This window comes from Corapipo altera, unplaced genomic scaffold (assembly GCF_003945725.1).
Source record: "Corapipo altera isolate COAL_440 unplaced genomic scaffold, ASM394572v1 63, whole genome shotgun sequence".
Lineage (NCBI taxonomy): Eukaryota > Metazoa > Chordata > Aves > Passeriformes > Pipridae > Corapipo > Corapipo altera.
In genome coordinates, this window is record NW_020884928.1 from 447,930 (window position 1) to 468,117 (window position 20,188).

At 39.7% G+C, this 20,188-nt stretch overlaps 1 protein-coding gene across 5 annotated transcripts in view; it reads right to left on the minus strand.

Annotated features, from left to right (window-relative positions):
- MYO3A (myosin IIIA) overlaps nucleotides 1-20,188 on the minus strand; it is a 119,669-nt gene that overhangs the window by 45,849 nt on the left and 53,632 nt on the right. For all 5 annotated transcript variants that reach the window (XM_027658814.1, XM_027658816.1, XM_027658818.1 and 2 more), the window contains exons 11-19: nucleotides 12,300-12,399; nucleotides 10,133-10,249; nucleotides 9,274-9,378; nucleotides 9,106-9,189; nucleotides 8,134-8,336; nucleotides 4,957-5,055; nucleotides 4,750-4,864; nucleotides 1,335-1,461; nucleotides 152-362 (exon numbers count right to left, since the gene is read on the minus strand). In XM_027658814.1, coding sequence (XP_027514615.1) covers nucleotides 152-362; nucleotides 1,335-1,461; nucleotides 4,750-4,864; nucleotides 4,957-5,055; nucleotides 8,134-8,336; nucleotides 9,106-9,189; nucleotides 9,274-9,378; nucleotides 10,133-10,249; nucleotides 12,300-12,399 — 1,161 coding nt within the window. The remainder of the gene's footprint in view (nucleotides 1-151; nucleotides 363-1,334; nucleotides 1,462-4,749; nucleotides 4,865-4,956; nucleotides 5,056-8,133; nucleotides 8,337-9,105; nucleotides 9,190-9,273; nucleotides 9,379-10,132; nucleotides 10,250-12,299; nucleotides 12,400-20,188) is intronic.

Genomic DNA, 20,188 nt, shown 5'->3' on the forward strand with positions numbered 1-20,188 from the left:
TAGGAACAGGACAAAACATTTTTGAGGTGGTGGTGTCATAAACAAGAAGGTAGCGGAGAAAAAGAACATGAGTACACTAAATGCCCTAGTGTAGACAGTATTATTCCCACTGAAAAAAAATTTCTCTTTATTTTGGAAAAACTTCTTTTACCTTAAATGTTTGTCAGGTTTGAGTAAAGTGTTGATGCGATTGACTATCCAGCTAAAGAGACGTCCGTACAGTGCTTTGGCCATGGCATCTCTGACATCAGTGGCTTTTTCCACAGTGTTGGGACGAATAATTGTCTCTCCTCGAGTCACTACACAGTGAGAGGTGAGGGCCTCTTGCAGTTCATCTGCCTGAATACACAGCAAGGATGCACCTAGGAAGGAAGGTCACCAGCGTAGCTCAGAGGCAGATTTTGGAAGGTGAAATAGGCATTTTTGCAACCAAAGCTGCAAGTGCAATGTATTATGAATAGGGGCCAAGTCAGTCTTGAACTATGACTAATGAGAAATTTCACACCAAACAACTGTCAGTATCTAATTTAGTAACCAGCCTTCCTAGCTTCTACTGCAGTCAATGAATAGATTCTAAATTCCTTTATCAAGGAGGTTGTTTTTCCAAACAGTCTATGGAGAAATGCTAGGGAATCTAGGTGACTATATCAGAAGTATTGAAATTGTGAGGTGCGAATTCCCCTCTCAGTTATAATCCACTCATAAAAGCCACTGCTGTCCTCCTTTTGCTCCAAATAAGGGGAGCTTCTTTCCCAGTTCCACAATATTTTTCTATCTATGGCAGGAAAACATGTAAGAAGATAGCGTGAATACTTCATTATCTCTCCAACTGTAATTACTGAGAAAGTGTAGCAAATTTCTTGAGAATCTTTGTCCCTTTGCCTCCTCCACCTCCCAGCAGCCCTTCCAAAGAGGCATCCCTTCCAAAGAATTAGTGAGCTGTATTTCAACAGGCACATGTGGAGAACAAGTAATGAGCAGCTGAGAAAGAAACTGGGAAAAATCCATTCAATGTGTTAATGAGGTTCTCCCTCAAATGTTCAAATAACCTTGGAAAAATTCCAAAGATTTTCTTTTCAGGCATCTGCAGTATTAGTCATGTTTCCTGTATACCAGTGAACTGGTTAGTCAAATAAGATGCATAACATGGAAATCTTTTTCTTTTTCTGCATTTGAATTTAGGTGGGCTTAGAATTAATTGACCTTCAGCTTTTAATTATGTCTGCAAAATTTCCACATGAATACAGGTTCATTGATAACTCTCTTGCAATAAAATAAATTCCCTAACTAAACAGTAAGAAAAACAATCTTAAATCAAGAAAAATATCACTCACAATTCTCAAGGGCTACTGGGTTGGAAATGTTGCTCTTGTCAATCATATGTTCAGATACTACTGCTGAAAATTCAATGTTACCCACATTTAAAATGGCAGCCAGGACACTGTACACACTTCCAAGTTCCTGAAAAATATATTAAAAAAGACACAATACTTAATAGCCAGGTAGATTTGTCTCTGTGGTTTATGCGATGGGTATGTCTATGTGTGCTGTTTCTTGTTGTCTGCCACGTGCCCACTACTTTTAGGAATACTTTTCTCAGCAATTATTCCTGTTCTGTACTCAGTAAAGTCTTTCAAGAGTAAGACAGCCAAAGAGGGCAAGACAAACTATAGCCTAATCTCTTTTCCATACTTGTTGACAGGACAGGATTGACATGGAGTAGGGACAGCACAAAACACTGTGTACATATCCTCTTACACAGAAAGAATTCAGAGGTTATTTATATCTATCCTTCACTGTGTCTGCAGGCACAACTGTGTCTAAAAATTTAATACCTATATCAACAAAGATACAAAAAAAATCTGCATCTATGTTTCTTGGATCATGGAAACAAAGGTACTCCAAATAATAGGCCTGTATCATCCCCACCAATGTCATCAGAAGAAGTTTCACTGAGAGAAGAGTGAGATCTCACATCTCTGATTCAGTAAAGCGCTACACCCTTCAAAACATCAGTTGGAAACTCACTAAAGCACCTTAATATGGACACATATCTAAATTTCAAATTATTCAGTAGGTTTTGAAGAGGGACTCTGCCTTGAAAATGGCTGTTATTACTCTGGACAGTGAAGTCATATGCACAGTAAATTATTTTAAGAACTTATATATGACAAAATTATATTTAGAATTAGTAAAATAATGCTTTCATTGCAGGTTTGACTTAGATTTGAACTGCAAATTTTCATCTGAACTGTGAATGTTTATCGGTATACCTGATGATCTGAGCATTTTTTATTCAGAAATGCTGAGGTGTTCCTGCAAAGCAGACTAGGAATCTTTGACACTGTATATTTTGAGGGATACAGTAATAGCGTGTTTTATAAATAGCAGGTTGGAAACTTTTATAGTAGTTTTATAAGAAGCAGTTTTGCAAATGTGATTGGTATTTTATAACAATGAACTTTTCACAATTGTAAAACATTTTATCTATAATATTCAATAGCTTGCTAGTACCATGTCAGGCATCATTTAGTCAGATAAAATCCCTAATTGCTCTAGAGTACTTGATCTTGTTTTTAACACTTTCAGAAGTTAATCTAGCAGTTAATAAACTAATGATTCCAGTGACAGCAAGACAAACTAGATAAGCTCACTCTAAAAAATTACGCTGAGGATAATTGGCACACAGTTTACCTAGGATTAAGCAATCATTTTCATTTTAATCTTAGGGACACAGTTAAAATGCAAAGAAATGAATAGCTTAACTTCTGCCATTATGCTGTACAGTATGTATAGCTGCTGACATTTTTCTGCCCTTTTCCAGTGTGCTTGAAATCTGTCTCGATCTGTCACATGCAGCGTGATTATTGTTCCCCTAGGCATATTCCTTTTTCCTATTAATTTTGCTATGCAGCCTGAAATAAAACAGTTTGATTTTAAGACAGGGAGTACTGACAGTACTTACTATTAAAGCCTGCCAATAAGTTAAAATCAAATTTCAAAGAAAAAGAAGTCTTGTTTAGGTCTCAGTTTTAACTGGAATGGATAATTTTTTCTGTTCATGGCTTTCTGCTAATAAAACATTGAACATGCTTATATGAAAGTTCTCTGTGCACTGGGATGAATGCCCTTAGCAAAGGAATTCACTGTCTTGTAGGATCTTTTTCTCACTGAAAAAAATTTGTCTTTGCACATGTATCTGATATCAGAACCTCAGTGGGGGAAGACGACTGTTCCTTCACTCTTGCAACCACAGCTTCAGACAGGCTAATTCACCCTGTGGAGGATGTGAGTCAGGCTAACATGGATGGGGCTCACATGTAACCACAAGCAGGTTGCCTCCAGCACTCAACCTGCTTCTGAAACTGCGGGGATTCTACTGGTAAATAATTCCTTTACAGCTTCAGCTCATGGTGGTTTGCTGAGTTAATCAAGCGAAGATCCATCCTAGAACTGCACAATGCAGCCAGTGACATACTTCTAACTGGATCTTCAATATGTATGGAAGATTTCTTTTGGATGATCAAGATTATTGTTTCCATCCATCCAAGTGAACAAAAGAACTGGTAACAAAAACAGACTTGCTGCTTTTCATGGTTTAAATTAGGACTTATCAAGGTCTCTGATGCTGTGATAAAACTGCTATTGGTGCTGAACCATGCATGTCCTTTTAGGTTGCTTCTGGAAAGGTGAAAGCATAGGTGAAAGGATGTGGTAGTACAGGTGTGATATTACTAAGTGCAGTTGTGAATAACATGTAGAGGAGAAAGAGACTGTGAATGCCACTGCTACTATGACTTAATGCAAAATGATTATGGAGGACTAGAATAGGTGAATAAATCTGTTTTGTTATCTATTTCTAATATTTACATTGAGTAAAGCCAGAAATAGTCCACTTCAGTGAGTGAAGTGGACCTTTTCTGTGAAAAGGTCCTTACCACATGCACTTTTGTCAGATAAATTAAAACATACATCCATTCTGCAGCACTAGTGCTGTATGTCACAGATACTATATTGATCATCCCCCTACTATTGTTTATGATAAACTAAGTCAGCAGTAAATGACAGTTGTGATGTACCACTTCTAAGACAGAACTAAGGCACAGGATGGGATTTCCTTCTCTTGCATGCTAATTTATAAATTCAGAGTCCTTTTCTATTTTATTCTACCAAAGACAGACTTAGAAGAGGGGTTTAATGGCCAGCAAAACGATACAACATGATAAAAAAAGAATGGGTTCAGTTAATGTTTAGTGATGAGATTCAATCCAAAGGGATGTAAGAGCTTTAACTTTATTTCTGAAGCTGTGAAAACGTACTGAATTCATCAATACTCACATCAATTCAATGAATTTTTAGAACTCCCACCACGGACTTCCTCTTAAAACAGAGATGAGTCTCACATTCACAGGCCTAGAATTATTGGCTGATAAACAGTTATAACATCATTTTCTATGCATTTAATTTGCAAAAATCTTTTTTTCCCCCAATTACTCGGCTGTGCTGTGTTCACTGATTTCAAAGTCTTGTTGACTAATACCATTTTATTGGTTTATCAATGCCTCGAAACCTTAAAAAATTAAATTTTATAATATAAAAGTAAGTTGACTTTGCAACATCCTAAAACATAAACACAGTACTGCTTAAGGAAGAAAATAACAAGGTAGATTATTTGAATGCTTTATGTAAGTTTTTCCTGATTAAGGTAGCTGGTAAAGTTCACAAAAGAAAAGGGTTAGCAGCACTCACCTCCAGTGTAAAACCTATGACTTTGAAGCACTGTTCAATTAATTCAAACTGAGACTTATAAAAGCTATTGTTCATGAAATCTTGCACTATTCTGAAATGATCATTTTGCAGATATCTGAAAGAGTTGATGGATACCGAGTTAGAATACAAATGAATTCAACACTGCACTTCTTAGTAATCAATTTATGTAAAAATAAACTGCATTACCTGGGAGGTCTATATTCTGGCAGTTTATAATGTGCCAGTTTTTTCTTTTCTGCGAGACCAGCATAAATATAATAAAAAATATGGAAATTTTTCTCTCCTCTGAAACAACAGAAACAACAAACTGGTTTAGTAATATAAGGATGCTACATTTACTGATGACATACATATGATTATTAAATGTTATTTTAATAACAGGCAAGACTCACGCAAACTGACAAAAGAGTCTGAAAGAAGCTATTACAGAAGTCCCTGTGAACATCCTTTCTGTGCCACTGTGTGTTTGTCCTGACTGCCAGGGTGGCTGCTTGGTGCTACAAGCAGCTAAATGCTGCTTTGCCTTTGATGCAATTGGTAGATGCTGTGTAAGACCTTGCAGATTTCTCACCCTCCTGCATTAAATGGGCTGCTTAACTCCAGTTACTGTAAAACATCTTCTGACCATGGGAAAGCTGTACACTCCTTGTTCAGTGATTCCAGTATGTGTGCTGTGTCCTTTAGTCTGAACTAAGAAAGCACATAAGCAGACAATCAGCAAAGGGCCTTATGACTTGGCCCTCGGTGCCCAAACCCAGGTCAGAGGTTTATTGCACATTCAAGCTTCCTGTGCACCTTATGAGGAAGAATGGGATGCTTAGGTGAAAATTTGCAGCCATCACTGAGCCCTGAGATGCCCAAGTCAGTCACTACTGAATTGTGTTCAAACCCCTGCTTTCTGCAGGAGCTGAGGTATGTGTCTCAGGAGCATCCTTAAATCATGAAATCATAGAGTGGCTTGGAAAAGGACGTTAAGGATGATTTAGTTCCAAGCCCCCTGGCATGGGCAGAGACACTTTCCACTAAGACCAGGAGCTCAAAGCCCCATCCAATCTGGCCTTCAGCACTTCAGGGATGGGGCACCCACAGCTTCTCTGGACAACCTGTTCCAGTGCCTCACCACCCTCACAGTAAAGAACTCCTTTCTAATATCTAATCTAAACCTACTCTCAGTTTAAAGCCATTGCTCCCACTATATGTCCTTGCAAAAAAGTCTCTCCATCTTTCTTGCAGACTCTCTTTAGGTACTGGAAGGCTGCAATTAGGTCACCTGAAGCCTTCTCCTTTCCAGGCTGAACAAACGCTATTCTCTCAGCCTTTCCTTATAGGAGAGGTGCTCCATCCCTCTAACCATCTTGGTGGCCCTCTTGTCTTTTTCCAATAGGTCTGTGTCCTCCCTGTGCTGGGGACCCTAGAGCTGGATGCAGCACTGCAGATGGGGTCTCACCAGAGTGGAGTAGAGAGGCAGAATCAACCTCCCTCGATCTGCTGGCCACACTGCTTTTGATGGAGCCCAGGATATGATTGGTTTTTTGGGCTGCATGTGCATATTGCTGGCTCATGTTCTGTTCATCCACCGGCACTCCCAAGTCATTCTCAGCAAGGCTGCTCTTGATCAGTTCATCCCCAGCCTGTATTGGTACCTGGGTGCAGCACCTTGTACTTGGTCTTGTTAAACCTCATGAGATTCCCATGGGCCCAATTCTCAAGCTTCTGTGAAACAGAATCAGAGCCCAGTGCACTCCTCTCTGCATAGAGGGTACCTAGGTCAGAGTCCAGTGCCAACTCAGTTTGCATATTTTACTGTGGACAGTCAGTAATAGAAAACAAGATCCATTTAAGGAGTAGGAGCAGATTAGAACTCTTATCTTTCCCCTCAGTGTCTTAACCTTTAGATTGCATAGCACTGCTTTGCACACTCAGTGAAACCTCACTGTGTCCTGAAGGTTTGTGTATTTTCTTGGAAAGGTAGGGGAAACTGTATTTTCAAAATCTTTTGGCTTGAAGTGGGTCTGGAACATGGGTCTCCCATTTTCCAGGTAATGAATGACTGGTTTTCTGTGAAAAGTCACTCCTAGCTCTTCATGTGAATTTGGGAGTCATGGTCTCCCAGAAGAGCAAGACTTCCTCACAGTGCAGGTCCCTAAATGCCAGTTCTCTGCCCTGACAAGCTGTATGGACCAGCCACACAGAGACCTGAGCGAAGACGACACACTCAACACAAAGAGCTTCAGTTGCCCTTGGAAGTTCATTCCTCAAAATTTAACTTCCTACAGTGGCTCTCATTCTAAACACTTTGGTCGCATTTTCTTGTGAATGCAGACACCTAAACACCTACCTAAATAACACTTAAGGCACATAAATGCATTGTCAACTGCCTGTCTCAGTATGTGACTAAATATAAATATAAATTGACAGCCTCAGAACAAACCCATTAAAAGTTATGAAAAAATTGGTATTTTAAGGAAAAAGCTGATTTTATTCTGAAAAAGCAGTTTCTGTGCTTATGTTCAACTAAGGAAATAAACAACATTTAATAAAATTGCCTCTAACTTTAAATTGTTTATTGAAACAATTCAAGTGGTACTTTCATGTTCTACATTTCACAAACCTACAACAGACAACAAGGTCATGCAGAAATACAAAAAGAGTGAAAAATGAATTAGACATCACCAAGGGGAAAAATTTAAATCAGTGACAACACTCCTTGTCTAAAACTCTGTTGTTCCAATTGTTATTATGGCAGAAATAGAGTTGCCAAAATATTTGTTATTTGGACATGCTATATATTAGGACATAAAATGCATATCAATAAATTTAATTGGAAAATCAATTAAATTTTTCTATCATTTTATATTATGAGATACACACATGACGGAGATGGATCTGTTCTACTTTTGACCCATAACCCTTTATAAACAAGCCCCACTAGATATTCCAAAATGGAAAACAAGCAAACAAACAAAGAAATAAGCTACAGTACTAGAGGAAATGTAGTGGAATTAAATCCAAGTGATATATTTAACACAATATTTCAAAATTCCACAAAGGAATGTATAACTGAACTATTAGAAAGTTTTTAATTCTTTGCACATTCTGATATATTTTATATATCGTGTGCATTTTTATGAGATTTGATTAAACAACCCAGGAAATAAAAAAAATGAAAAAAAAGAACAAAAAATGAGATCAGGAGTAGTTTTCAGCTAGCTTACAGATTTAGAAGTTATTCATACATAATTTATAAGAAAAAAAAAATCCAGGTACCTTATTCATCTCTGTGTTTTGAACCAAGATGATTTCTTCCATTGTAGGCCTACTCTGTAACCCCCAAATAAGGTCAAATACAATTTTTGTACTTACACTGCCTGGTGGACAACTCTGGATTTTTCAAGGAGATACTCTGAAATCTGAGCTCCTACTACAGTGCCACCACAAGTGAATTTCATTTCCAAATATTTTCCAAATCTGCTTGAGTTATCATTGATGATAGTGCCTGCATTCCCAAATGCTTCTACGAGGTTGTTCACCTGGAGAATCTTCTCCTGTAGAGTCCTGTTATTAGCCTGGATACGAAAAAGATATCGCTTCAAATTATCAGTAATTATTCAAATACATTCATTTTCAGGTGTTTCTATACTCTTCTTGTTGGTATTGTGAAGTTTGACATTTTAGGGGCAGCCATTCCCATGGGAATTATATGGAAAGAAAGGTACATATATATATATATATATATATACAGTGAAACCCGTCAGAATATAGCAATCTTCAGAAGTAATGGCTGGTTGGAAGAGATAACACACATAATGACAACACCACCACCAGAACTGATAAATTTCTGTGGTTCATCACTCTGAGGTGGCTGATCTGCTTTTAGGATCCTTTTTAGCATCTCCTTACTGCTCCAGTGCACTATACTGATCCATCTGCTTGCTTGCATCTCACCTGGGACATGCAAAAAATGGCATTTTATTTAGACAATTATGGTGGCCACTTCCCAGAATGACTGTGTCCCACTGACAGTGATCTGGTTGTAGAAGGAGGTAGAAAGCTAGAAGAGGAATTTACTTAGTACAGTTTGGGTGACTTGAAGACACTCAAAAAGGGAACTAAGTCACAGCCTGCACTGCAGTGGGTACTTCCTTGTGGAAACCCCAACATATTCTCAAGTGACCCTAGTTCAGAAGGGAGGGGGGAGTAGATGGATCACCATCATGTTCCAGTTTTCTTCTGAAAAAGTGTAGCAGTCTTGCCCAAAAACAATGCCCTGTCCATAGGTTCAGTCGTTTAGGTGCAAAACAGCAAAGCCTTACAGAGGCATCCCCTCTGACATACCTTGCCCAGGACGGTGAGCTGCTGAACCAGCAGATGGGCACTTTGTGTTTTGCCAGCTCCACTTTCTCCAGAAATAACGATACACTGCAGAGAACAAGAGCAAGACTCTGAGCTCATTACACATCTCTCGGCCTAGCAAAGGATATAATTAAGACACCTCATCTATACCTGATCGGAGTTGTATGTCACCATGGACTGATAGCCTATGTCAGCAACAGCAAAAATGTGAGGAGGGTTGGCAGTCCGTTTGGCTCCAATATACAGTTTGGAATGCTAAGTGTAAGAAAAATGAAAACATTACTGGTGTCCCTTAACAACTTTTTTTTTTTAATCAGAGTTTAATTTTATTTTTAGATTAGTGTACAGCATGCTGAGGTTACCAAAAGTGATGTTTTCTGAGTGAGCTGCTACTGCACTCACTATACCATGAATTTGTATGTACTTAGTACTATAAGAACTGCTAAACAGAATGAAGTGCAATTTTTTATAATTTGAGCCCTGATTATGCTCTAATTATTAGAGCTTCATAATTATGAAACTAATTATTTAGGAGAAAATTTAATACTGCCAGACATCAAGGACTAACTGATAATTTCATTTTATTTGTGATTCACTTCCTCCTAGTATTTATGCATGATATTGATGTCAAAACTTTAGATTTTTTCTGTACCTGAAATTAATAGTACCTGTAGTACCTGATAATTAATAATGCCAAATTATTGTATGACCAGACTTTCATACCTGTCCCCTTTTGTATAATGGGAAGACAAATTCACAGAACTTAACATTGTATAGGGTTGTTTTGTGCATGATCTACACTATTTATTTCTCATATCTGTACTGAAATTCAGCATGTTAAGGGTGTGTGTCAATATGCACTTGAAGGAGGAACTCTATTGCTAATTCTGTTTTTCAGAGTGAACTGAAGTAAGTATCAAGAATGATCTTACTTTATACTTAACACAAATATTTATATTTTAGTGGAAATCGGTGGTAGTTTAAAATAACCAAACCTAGATTGTCACACCTGTGAAGAATAAATATCTATGTTCCGAAATGGATTGACAGCGATGAGAATGTCCCCAACATATGTGTAGATCTGATCCTTGGCATAACCCTTCTGCAACTGTTCTGTTACTGTATTCTGGTGGAGAAAGAACAGAACATTGAATTATATGGGGGAAAAAAAGAATATTAGGAAAACTTATAAAATATTCAAATTGTTACAATGAGTGAGAATAGGGAGGGAAAAAAAATTAATAGTCAGGAATACAAGTAATTGTGATCAAAAGTAATACTTTCAAAAGCACTGGCATTTCTAATTTCTTGTGTCCAAGCTCACTTTGAACAGTATATACTTACAGATCCCTTGAAGAAAAGTACCAAGATCAATGTTTACAAAGCCATTGTGCTGTCTACTCTTTTATATGGTTCCGAACCATGGGTCGTCTACAGCCACCACCTGCATCTCTTAGAACGCTTCCATCAACACTGTCTCTGCACAATCCTAAACATCCACTGGTCAGATTATGTGACCAATACATCTGTTCTAGAATGAGCAGCAGTCACAAGTATTGAGGCCAGGTTGCTGAGAACACAGTTGCGTTGGGCAGGGCACGTCTCCAGGATGAAGGACCACCGCCTCCCCAAGATCTTGCTTTATGGTGAATTTGTCACTGGTTGCTGCAAGAGAGGAGCCCCGAAGAAAAGATACAAGGACTCCCTGAAACAACATCTCAGCCTCAGCCATATTGATCAACATAACTGGTCTACTCCGGCCTCCAATCGAAGGTCTGGAGACACACCATCTATAATGCAGCTGTCTCCTTTGAGAACACACGCAGGATCACTCTCGAGGAGAAAAGAAAGCGCAGAAAGAACCCTGTCTTGCAGAATACACCACCTAAGGAGTCCTTCTGCTGTGCTTTTTGCAATCGGATATGTCTGTCTCGTATTGGCCTTATTAGTCACCAGCGTGCTTGTAACAAACGTGGATAGAGCCTTCCCAAATCTTTGTTCGTGAAGCCTAGCCATGATGACTTACAGATTCCCAAGTGCGAAAAATGAGTTAATTGGAAGTTTCCATGAGACAGTCCTGCCTACATTTCTAACACTACAGTTTAATGTAACTTATCAAGTAAGAGCCATATGATTGAATTCATAACTTCCATTACACCTTCTCTAACAGTACTCTCAGTTATGATATGACACAACTGTTTGGATCCTATTAATGTAAATAATCAGGCATCTTTCTGTATTAACAACCAGTCTCTGTTGTGATGGTTCTTTCTGTTGCAGAGCCAGTTCTCCCTGAACCAAGAAAAAAGGACCCATCAGTGGCATTCAAATTCCTTGATGTAATTTCCCTCAGCTTCTTCTGCATACAGAGCCAGGTATGTAAAGTGCCTGGTTAGGTTTCCAATCAAAACAGGCCATAGAGCTGGATGAAGAAATTCAAACCAGCCTTGAGACTATTCTGTGCACAGCCTGGCAGAGGAATAATGACAATTTGTTTACAACACTGATGGCCTTCAAGACCTACAGATAATGTGCTGTGGCCTGATTCTTCTCTCTGGTTTTGACGCTGAAAGCATAAACACAGCAGACTTCCCCCCTCCCTTATGCATGTTCCCCTGCTTCTAGTAGATTAATTTTTGAACTTTGACAAAGCAGTGAGATTCGTATCAGTAATTTTGTCAAAATTTCACCAGCAGGCATTGACAGGTCACAGGCTCAGCTGACATAAATTGATCCCAATGCATCTCCACACCAAAATAAGACAGGGAGAACCCAGCCTGGGAGCAGAATGGTAAGGTAGTTTAAGACAACTCAAGGTGTTTAAGCAACAGGGAAGAAGGTGCTGGTTCTTGGACATGAATCAATTTCAGGTTAACACACCACTGCAAACTGCATATTTAGCTCTAAGAAAATCCAGTGATATAAATTCTGTTAAGCCAATGGTGTTACAATACTGTTCAGCCTATGACTGTAAATGCAGAGACTGTTTTAGCTTCGAGTTGGAACCATTCTGACACAGTAAATCTTATCTAAAATATTTGGTATAAAAAGGTAAAATGTCATTGTACATTTACACAGTGTGACAATACAGTTGAATTTGAAAATCAACAGCACACCATTGTGTTTTAATATGTGATTAGTCCTCTTCAGGAAAACATGAAAAAGGAGGTTCTTACCTCATCCAGTACCTCCAAGGTTGCTAAATCATCTACTTCTTCTTGGCTTGAAACTAGTGACTTACTGTAATTCCCTTTCTTTGTATGAATACGTTCAAATCTAGAAAAGAAAGACATACAATTTCCTGATGTAAGGAAACACAGAGAAGATCTTGCATCTGTAACTGTCTTGAAGGCAATTCAGCTGAAACATTCCAGCTTTCCACTGTTCTGAATTTAACCACATAAATGTCTGAATAACAGGACAGGAGTTTACTTCCTAGTGCTGCACACTTGTACTTGACAATTCAAAATCTATTATTTGACCCCACAACTGCTGCCACAAAGAACTTTGTCACTTTGTCCCTGCTTGATTACATCCCCACATCAGCTGTAACACCGGAGCGATGCAATACAGGTTAAAAAAAAGGAACATATTTATAAAGCATGTAACAGCCAAACTTTGGCACCAACTTGCAGAAAGAAAAATGATCCAGATAACAATTATGGATAGGACAAAGCCAGGGGTGTGTGATGAAATAGTATGGCAGTGATGATGGAGACAAAGCACTCAGGATAGAAACTTTCCTAGCTTAGTAATGACAATGCTCTAAAGCCTGGCTGAGATGACCACACTGTAGAGCGACGTGCTACAGAAACACTGGGATAAGTGAAATACATCCTGACCAAGAATAATTTTCTTGAGCTCTACAGGAAAGATACATACAAGAGAAGGAAACAAAACCTCAAATATTTTTCTTATCTGTGTTAAACTTCAATTAAGTTTATCTTGAAGTTAGATTTCTTTTGTCTTTTAATCAAACCAAAGAAAATTTTATGCAGTCTTATTTTAATTAGCAAGAAAATTCCCAGAGACTAGGGTCATTTTTTATCCAAGAGTAAAGGCATTGCTAAACAGAGCAAAGGCAGCAGACAATGGAAGGTTTACAATTCGCATTAGTTATACTTGCTTTATGAGATGAGGGAAAATCAGGGAAAGGGAAACTGCATAAGTAACAGCAGAGTTCACAAACTAAATCAAACTCAGATGTGCAGTAATGCACAAGCACAGAAAAACTATCAAGTAAATCTGATCTCCTGATATGACCTCACTCCGTTTGATGCTATTGGTAGGAAGGCACCTCTCAAACACCAGGAACACATACGTTGGTAATCTCAGACAGCCAGGTACCTGTGTTATGTGAAGCATTCACTCTTTACCTTAATTCCAGACAAGATCAGGGAAACTTCTTATTTAATTTTGATATTTGAATGTATGGCATGAGTAAAAGCAGACAGGTGTTTTCTGCCTGGGCAAGAACTTTAGTATACAGTGAAGAGAGGACAGGAGAAAGAGGGTAGTTGCACCAAGATGGAAAGCTAGAATGAGTGAACACTGATGGGGAAAGCTAAGAGACTTCTGAACACCCAAATTAAGATTTACTGCAGAGTTAAATGGGCTGTACCCGTTCTGTGAATATCACCTACTTCATAAGTGCTACTTCAGGTTGTGCTGGCTGTGCACTGATGAGGGATGTGGGTGCAGAAAGTCAAGCAGGCCCTGACTTGGCATCAGTAACTGACTGCCAGGACTGAAGAGGGACGGGAAGAAATGGACAAAATGGGCCCTGCTAAACTGTAAGTGCAATCAAGATCCAGATGATGGGAATGCTGACAGGAGTGCGCTTCATCTAGCACTTCTTTCAGTTTTTCTTGTCTCTAACAGTCATTCCCTGAGGATGACAGATTGGCCTGCCCTCACCCTGGTACCAGTAATGGCAGTTTCTTACTCCTTTACATAGGTGCCAGCTGCCACTGGAATCTTTCAATTGTCCACAGAGCAAAGGCAGGATTTTCACTCCCATAGATGACTAATTCTGCAACCTTAATATCAAGACACAAACATGCAAGTCTTTGTTGTAAGTGCTAACAGAGTTCCACAGTCTCTGTGGCAATATTGCAGCACCATACCCAGCGTGGAGGCTAAGTGAGCAGGAAGCATAATGAACCATATGGGTCAAGAGGATCTACATTACCCTGACAGAGGAGAGGGACCAAGTCTTGCCTGTTTTACACCCAACTTTGAAAACTACTTTCAAACTGTTAGAACCTTGGAGCTGCACGGGAAAGCAACCTGCTTCCAAAAGTTTCATTTCAGTATTTACTACCTCCAAAAAAGACTGTCATAAATACCACTTTAAGGATGATGGTGAGGCTGAACTATGGAGGTGAAAAGCAATGGGAATGCTACACAGCACAGTACCAGAGCCATGCCATGTATCACCATGTTGCACAGAATATGCAACACATGGGCCTATGCCAACAATAGCAGTGTAAATAGATAAAAAGACATGCAGAAGAAGTGTATGTCTTTGTGCAAGAAGAAAGGCAGCTTTTGCTGCAATAAATCCATAACTGGGCTGTAATTTGGTATGTATTTAAATATGCTGAAGCAGAAAACACACATGGGAACAGAAGCAGGCAGCATCAAAAGGGATGGGTCTCATGTAAAGCAACTGCAGCTCTCCTAGGTTTGACCTCTTCTCCCTTTCCTTTGGAACCCATTTGTACCACAAAAGCTGTTCTGATAGTACTGTCCTTGCAATAACACGACAATTTTTGGTACTATGTACCCCAGGTTGTATTAAAGAGGATGTGGTAACATTAAGATTTAAATTAACTCTTCAGCCTTGCATGATCTGCTGCTTTTTGATTTGCATTTTCCAAGCTAAAAGCCATTACTGCATTCAAAGTCAGAGGTGCAGATAATATCCTACCCCCTCAATAGAAACCTATCCCCTCCATAAACAACACTCCTATTTAAACCTCTTTTTAAGAGTTTAATTTGAAAATTTCAATTTGGAGAGTTGAAACAATTTCTCCTTTATTCCTCTATGAAGGTCATTTTGTGTCCAGAGGATGCACCTAATATCAGTATGTCTTTGAGAAAGACCTATCAATATGTACATGAGGGAAAGATGCAGGACTGCAGGACTGTGCCAAGCTGTGCTATTCTATTTTTTCCATTGCCACAGGAAGACCCAAAACAAGGCATCTGTCAAGCTTTGCTTTCCATTTCTGGTGGAATTGTTACACACTGAACACATTTTTTTTAAAATGTTAAATTCTTATATGTTACTGCATATCAGTGAGAGAGTGATATTTCCCAACATTAGTTTCAATTACCTTTTTTTAATTTAATGTAGGAAGCTAGTAACTGCCTTGCAGGAAGGGGGGAGAATGCTCCAGTCATGGACACTTCTCTTTTTCTATTTTTTTTTCCTTTTAATGAAACAATCTCTATTTATGCCAGGGAAGTTTAATTACATAAAATCAATTCTCCTGTAATCCTCTTCAGCTGACATTATGAGAACACTAGTGCTTGTTGGACCAGATTATATTCTCTGTTTTCCAGAGTACAGAAGAGTGGCAGATTTGCAGAACACAATATTTTTCCACTTTGCTCTCGAAGGGCACAGACGCCTCAAGGGCAGTTATACTGCTTCACTTGCTAAAACTCCAACCACTTAAAACCCCCACATCGGCGCTGTTGACATCAGTGCTGAAATTTCATTAAGATCATTCACATAGACATTGTGAACTGAAATAACCATGTTTCTCTGTTCTGCTCAGAAATTTGTTGGAGGCATTAGATTCTTAGAGCCATGCTCGACAAGCAATTCAGGCAGCTAAAGGCCAGAAACATCAACACAGTATGGACAAGAAAATGAGTCAAGGCAGCATTGTTTCTGTGCATTCTCCTTCACACCAACATCCCCCCCGCTTATCTTTCAAGATTCAGTTAAATCAAAATGAGGCAACTGCAGCTTTTTCTTCTTCAGTTTGTCAGAACGTATTTAAAAGATTTCTGATAGTTCCAAAAATACCATGAAGAGGAAAGTGTGACTCATAACGCCCTGTTGAACTCTCTGCCTAAACCAGTTGGAGAATCATCTATAGACTAAAAGGTGACAGGAAAAGGGCTGGGTGTAAAGAAGAAAGTAAAAATAATGAAGTTTTTGTAAGGTGAAGGTGGGAACAACTGTATACCTCCCAGCAGTTACAAAGAGCAGTAAAAGTGACGAAGAAGCGCCACATAGAAACCTGTAAAAGATCTGTCATAGCTGGTGATTCTGTTTCTCTGGAGGCTATAGAGAGCAATATTAATTCACACTTAAAATCAAAATTTTATCTTCAACAGATAAATCTTGTGAAATATGCTTAAATAAAACTACTGTCTGATTTCTATGTAAAATCTGTACCTGAATTTAGAAATTTTAAGACTCCATTGAAAAAACTCCAGCTGCATCTGCATAATGCTTTGCAGACAACCTCCGTATTTAAATGATTCATGGTACCAGCTGCAGTCTCAGGGAGCTGTGCTGCAGCTTATGCAGTGTTGCTGAGAGCACAGTGCTGCCCTGAAGAGCTATGGGGGTTTTGACTCAGAGGTGCCCTGTGTCCAGTCACTTGGACTGCTCTGCACAATCTGTTTGACAAAGTTTGTGCTGCTTTACCATGACCTGCAAAAAAATGGAGGTGAGTGGTCCTTCACAATAGCCTCAAGGTGATGTATCCCTGACAAATATCAGGGGAAAAATGTGTTCTTAACTGAGCAAATAGGAGATCTCTAAAAGGACTCTTTGAGATTAGTTCCTTATTACTCTCATGAGTCAGGCCCACGCATTATGGTCAGAACCGTACTGAGAAGATAAAGGAGAAGCTCCAAAAGTAAGCAGTGCCTGCTGAGGTATCCCACCTTCAGGAGAAATGAGTTGCTGAGCAAGTGATCTGACACAACAGTGAAGTACCACTTCCAGAGCATTACTCCCAGGGAGTTCTGAATGCAGGAGGAAATTCTTCCTCCTGTTTTCTTCAGAAGATAAACTGTTCTTCATCCAGGTAGTGCTGCTGTCCACTGTATTGTACAGAAGAATATTATTCTGACACAGAGATGTGTATTAGCTAGAAGTACATGGACTGGAGATCTACTTGTTCTAAGGCCTTTGTTGCCAGAAACTCTTTATTGCTTCTACAGCCTGAGAGAAGTTTGCAGCATAGCCATCCTACACAGGAGTGTCCTTGGTGCAGGAGTACACACTTCTCCTTGGTACAACAAAGCCCGCACTGAGTTCCAGTACAGGAAGAAGTGGTTTGAAGGACTCAGAGATTAGACCGGAACTCCAGCACCTCTTATTTAAGCCACTACTCCAATCCAGATGTCATCTGCAGACCTTGACCAAGACAGCACTAGACTATCTTATTCTGTGCTATCTTATTCTGTTCCTTATACTATCTTTGTCAAGCCAGCATGGTGACCTACCCTCTGCTAAAGCCTGCCCTGCAAAGCTGAGCTTCAAGGATTGCTGTCAGCTGCTTTCCACTGGCAAGATGAGTCAGAGAGACTGGGAGAGAGTGAACACCCAGAAAATAAGTGACACAAGTCTGTGCAATCAGGGAAAGTCATGAAAGGAAACTATATGGTACTCCCTGCTTTTAATAGGGGTCAGTAAATTGACATCAACATTTGTGCATGTTGTACATGAATTTCTATGAAATTACTTCCCTGACATTTCCAAGTAGTTAAGCAGAGCAATTGTTTAGCATCCTGTTACTGATCCAAGTGCTATCCCTATGTGGCCAATACAGAAGGACAAACTCTTGAAAAAATAATTCAGCTCACGCAAAACTTTGCATCACTTTGCAGTAGAATGGGTCTTTTTCCCTATAATTATTAAGAGAGGATATAAAAATGATGCTCTTAATTTGGGGACCAGAGTCATTCCCTGAAATCTAGGTGCAGTGAATATCCCTTGCATATACAGCTCATTCTGGAATGAGTCACAAATCCCAGGAAATACACTTTGTACTAATCATTGCATATTTCTGAAGAGATTATTGTAAAAGCAGTCAAGAATAAGACAGCCAAACAACTCAAGATAAAAGTCTTACAAGCCTGACTGTCAGGTGTAGATGCGACAGTTCTGAAGGTCATTTCAAAGACAGTTATTTTTGTTGCAAAGTAAAACTCTCTACAATGCAGGGCTTTTTCCCCTCTTTTGGCCTAGCAAGAAGTGTATTTTTAGAATGGTTTTGGGGCATACGCTGCAGTGCTCATTTTTAATAATTATTTTCATCAGTAATTATACATTTTAATAGCTATAACGTGAAGACCCTTGTCAAGCTCAAGGACCCTGTCCTGTAAGTGACTCTCCTCACAAACCACTCCCCCCAAATTAATTGCACTTACTCTGCAACTTTGCCTGCTTCACCTCTTCTCTAACATGAATTTATCTCATATAGCTTACTTCATCATTCCAAGCAGCAGATTTTGGAGACTTTTCAGTGAAGATGATATGGGAAAGCGTTAATGTATCAAGGGGTATTTTCTCATGCTATTCTCATTGTAATTTCAGCCTGAGTTTTGAGCTAGGAAAGGTTAAGTTGCAAACAGGTATTTTTAGCACTAAGAAGTGACGATTTTAGAGCAAAATGTACTGCATTTGCTCAAAGTAAAAAAGTGGAATTTCTAATGAAACTCAATGCTAGCATTCATGCTTTTTTGAGCCTCGAGTAGCACAAGCAGTTCTGTTTAATATCTTTACAGTTCTGTTTAATACCTTTACAGTTCTGTTTAATATCTTTATCGATGATTTAGATGAGGGGTTTGAGTCTACCATCAGCAAATTTGCAGATGACACTAAGTTGGGGGGGGAGTGTTGATCAGCTGGAAGGAAGGAGGGCTCTGCAGAGGGACCTGGACAGGCTGGAGAGTTGGGCTGATTCCAATGGAATGAGGTTCAACAAGGCCAAGTGCCGGGTCCTGCACTTTGGCCACAACAACCCCCTGCAGCGCTACAGGCTGGGGACAGATTGGCTGGAGAGCAGCCAGGCAGAAAGGGACCTGGGAGTTTGGATTGACAGGAAGCTAAACATGAGCCAGCAGTGTGCCCAAGTGGCCAAGAAGGCCAATGGCATCCTGGCCTGTATCAGGAACAGTGTGGCCAACAGGTCCAAGGAAGTGATTCTTCCCCGGTACTCGGTGCTGATGAGGCCACACCTTGAGTACTGTGTCCAGTTCTGGGCCCCTCAGTTCAGGAAGGACATTGAGGTGCTGGAGCAGGTCCAGAGAAGAGCAACAAGGCTGGTGAAAGGACTTGAACACAAGTCCTATGAAGAAAGGCTGAGGGAGCTAGGGTTGTTCAGCATGGAGAAGAGGAGGCTCAGGGGAGACCTCATCACTCTCTACAACTCCCTGAAAGGAGGTTGTAGCCACGTGGGGGTTGGTCTCTTCTCTCAGGCAACTATCAGTAAGACAAGAGGGCATGGTCTTAAGCTGTGCCAGGGGAGGTTTAGGTTAGATATTAGGAAGAAATTCTTTACAGAGAGGGCAATCAGGCATTGGAATGGGCTGCCCAGGGAAGTGGTGGATTCTCTGTCCCTGGAGGTTTTTAAGATGAGACTGGATGTGGCACTTAGTGCCATAGTCTAGTAACCACGGTGGTAGTGGACCAAGGGCTGGACTTGATGATCTCGGAGGTCCCTTTCAACCCAGCTGATTCTATGATTCTATGAAGATATGCTAGTGCTATAACACTGCTCAAAGGCTACTAAAAAATCAGTACTATCTTCCATCATCTTCCCTGGAGCAGGACTATGGCATATTACCATTTAAAGTTTTATCAGTGTAAATCGAGATTTGTTCAGTTACTCAGGAGGTTGGTGGGCTCTCTTCCTCTTGTTGTTTCTCTTATTCCCATCTCTTGAAAGCATGGAGTACAATGCAGAACCTAAATCTAGGTTCCTCTTCAGTAGAATAACAATACTGGGAAGGTTCTGAGGGTGAAGTCGACTGGGCCCCAACGAATCAGTGACTCCTCAGTGTTAGAAAATACCTCAGGAACAATGGT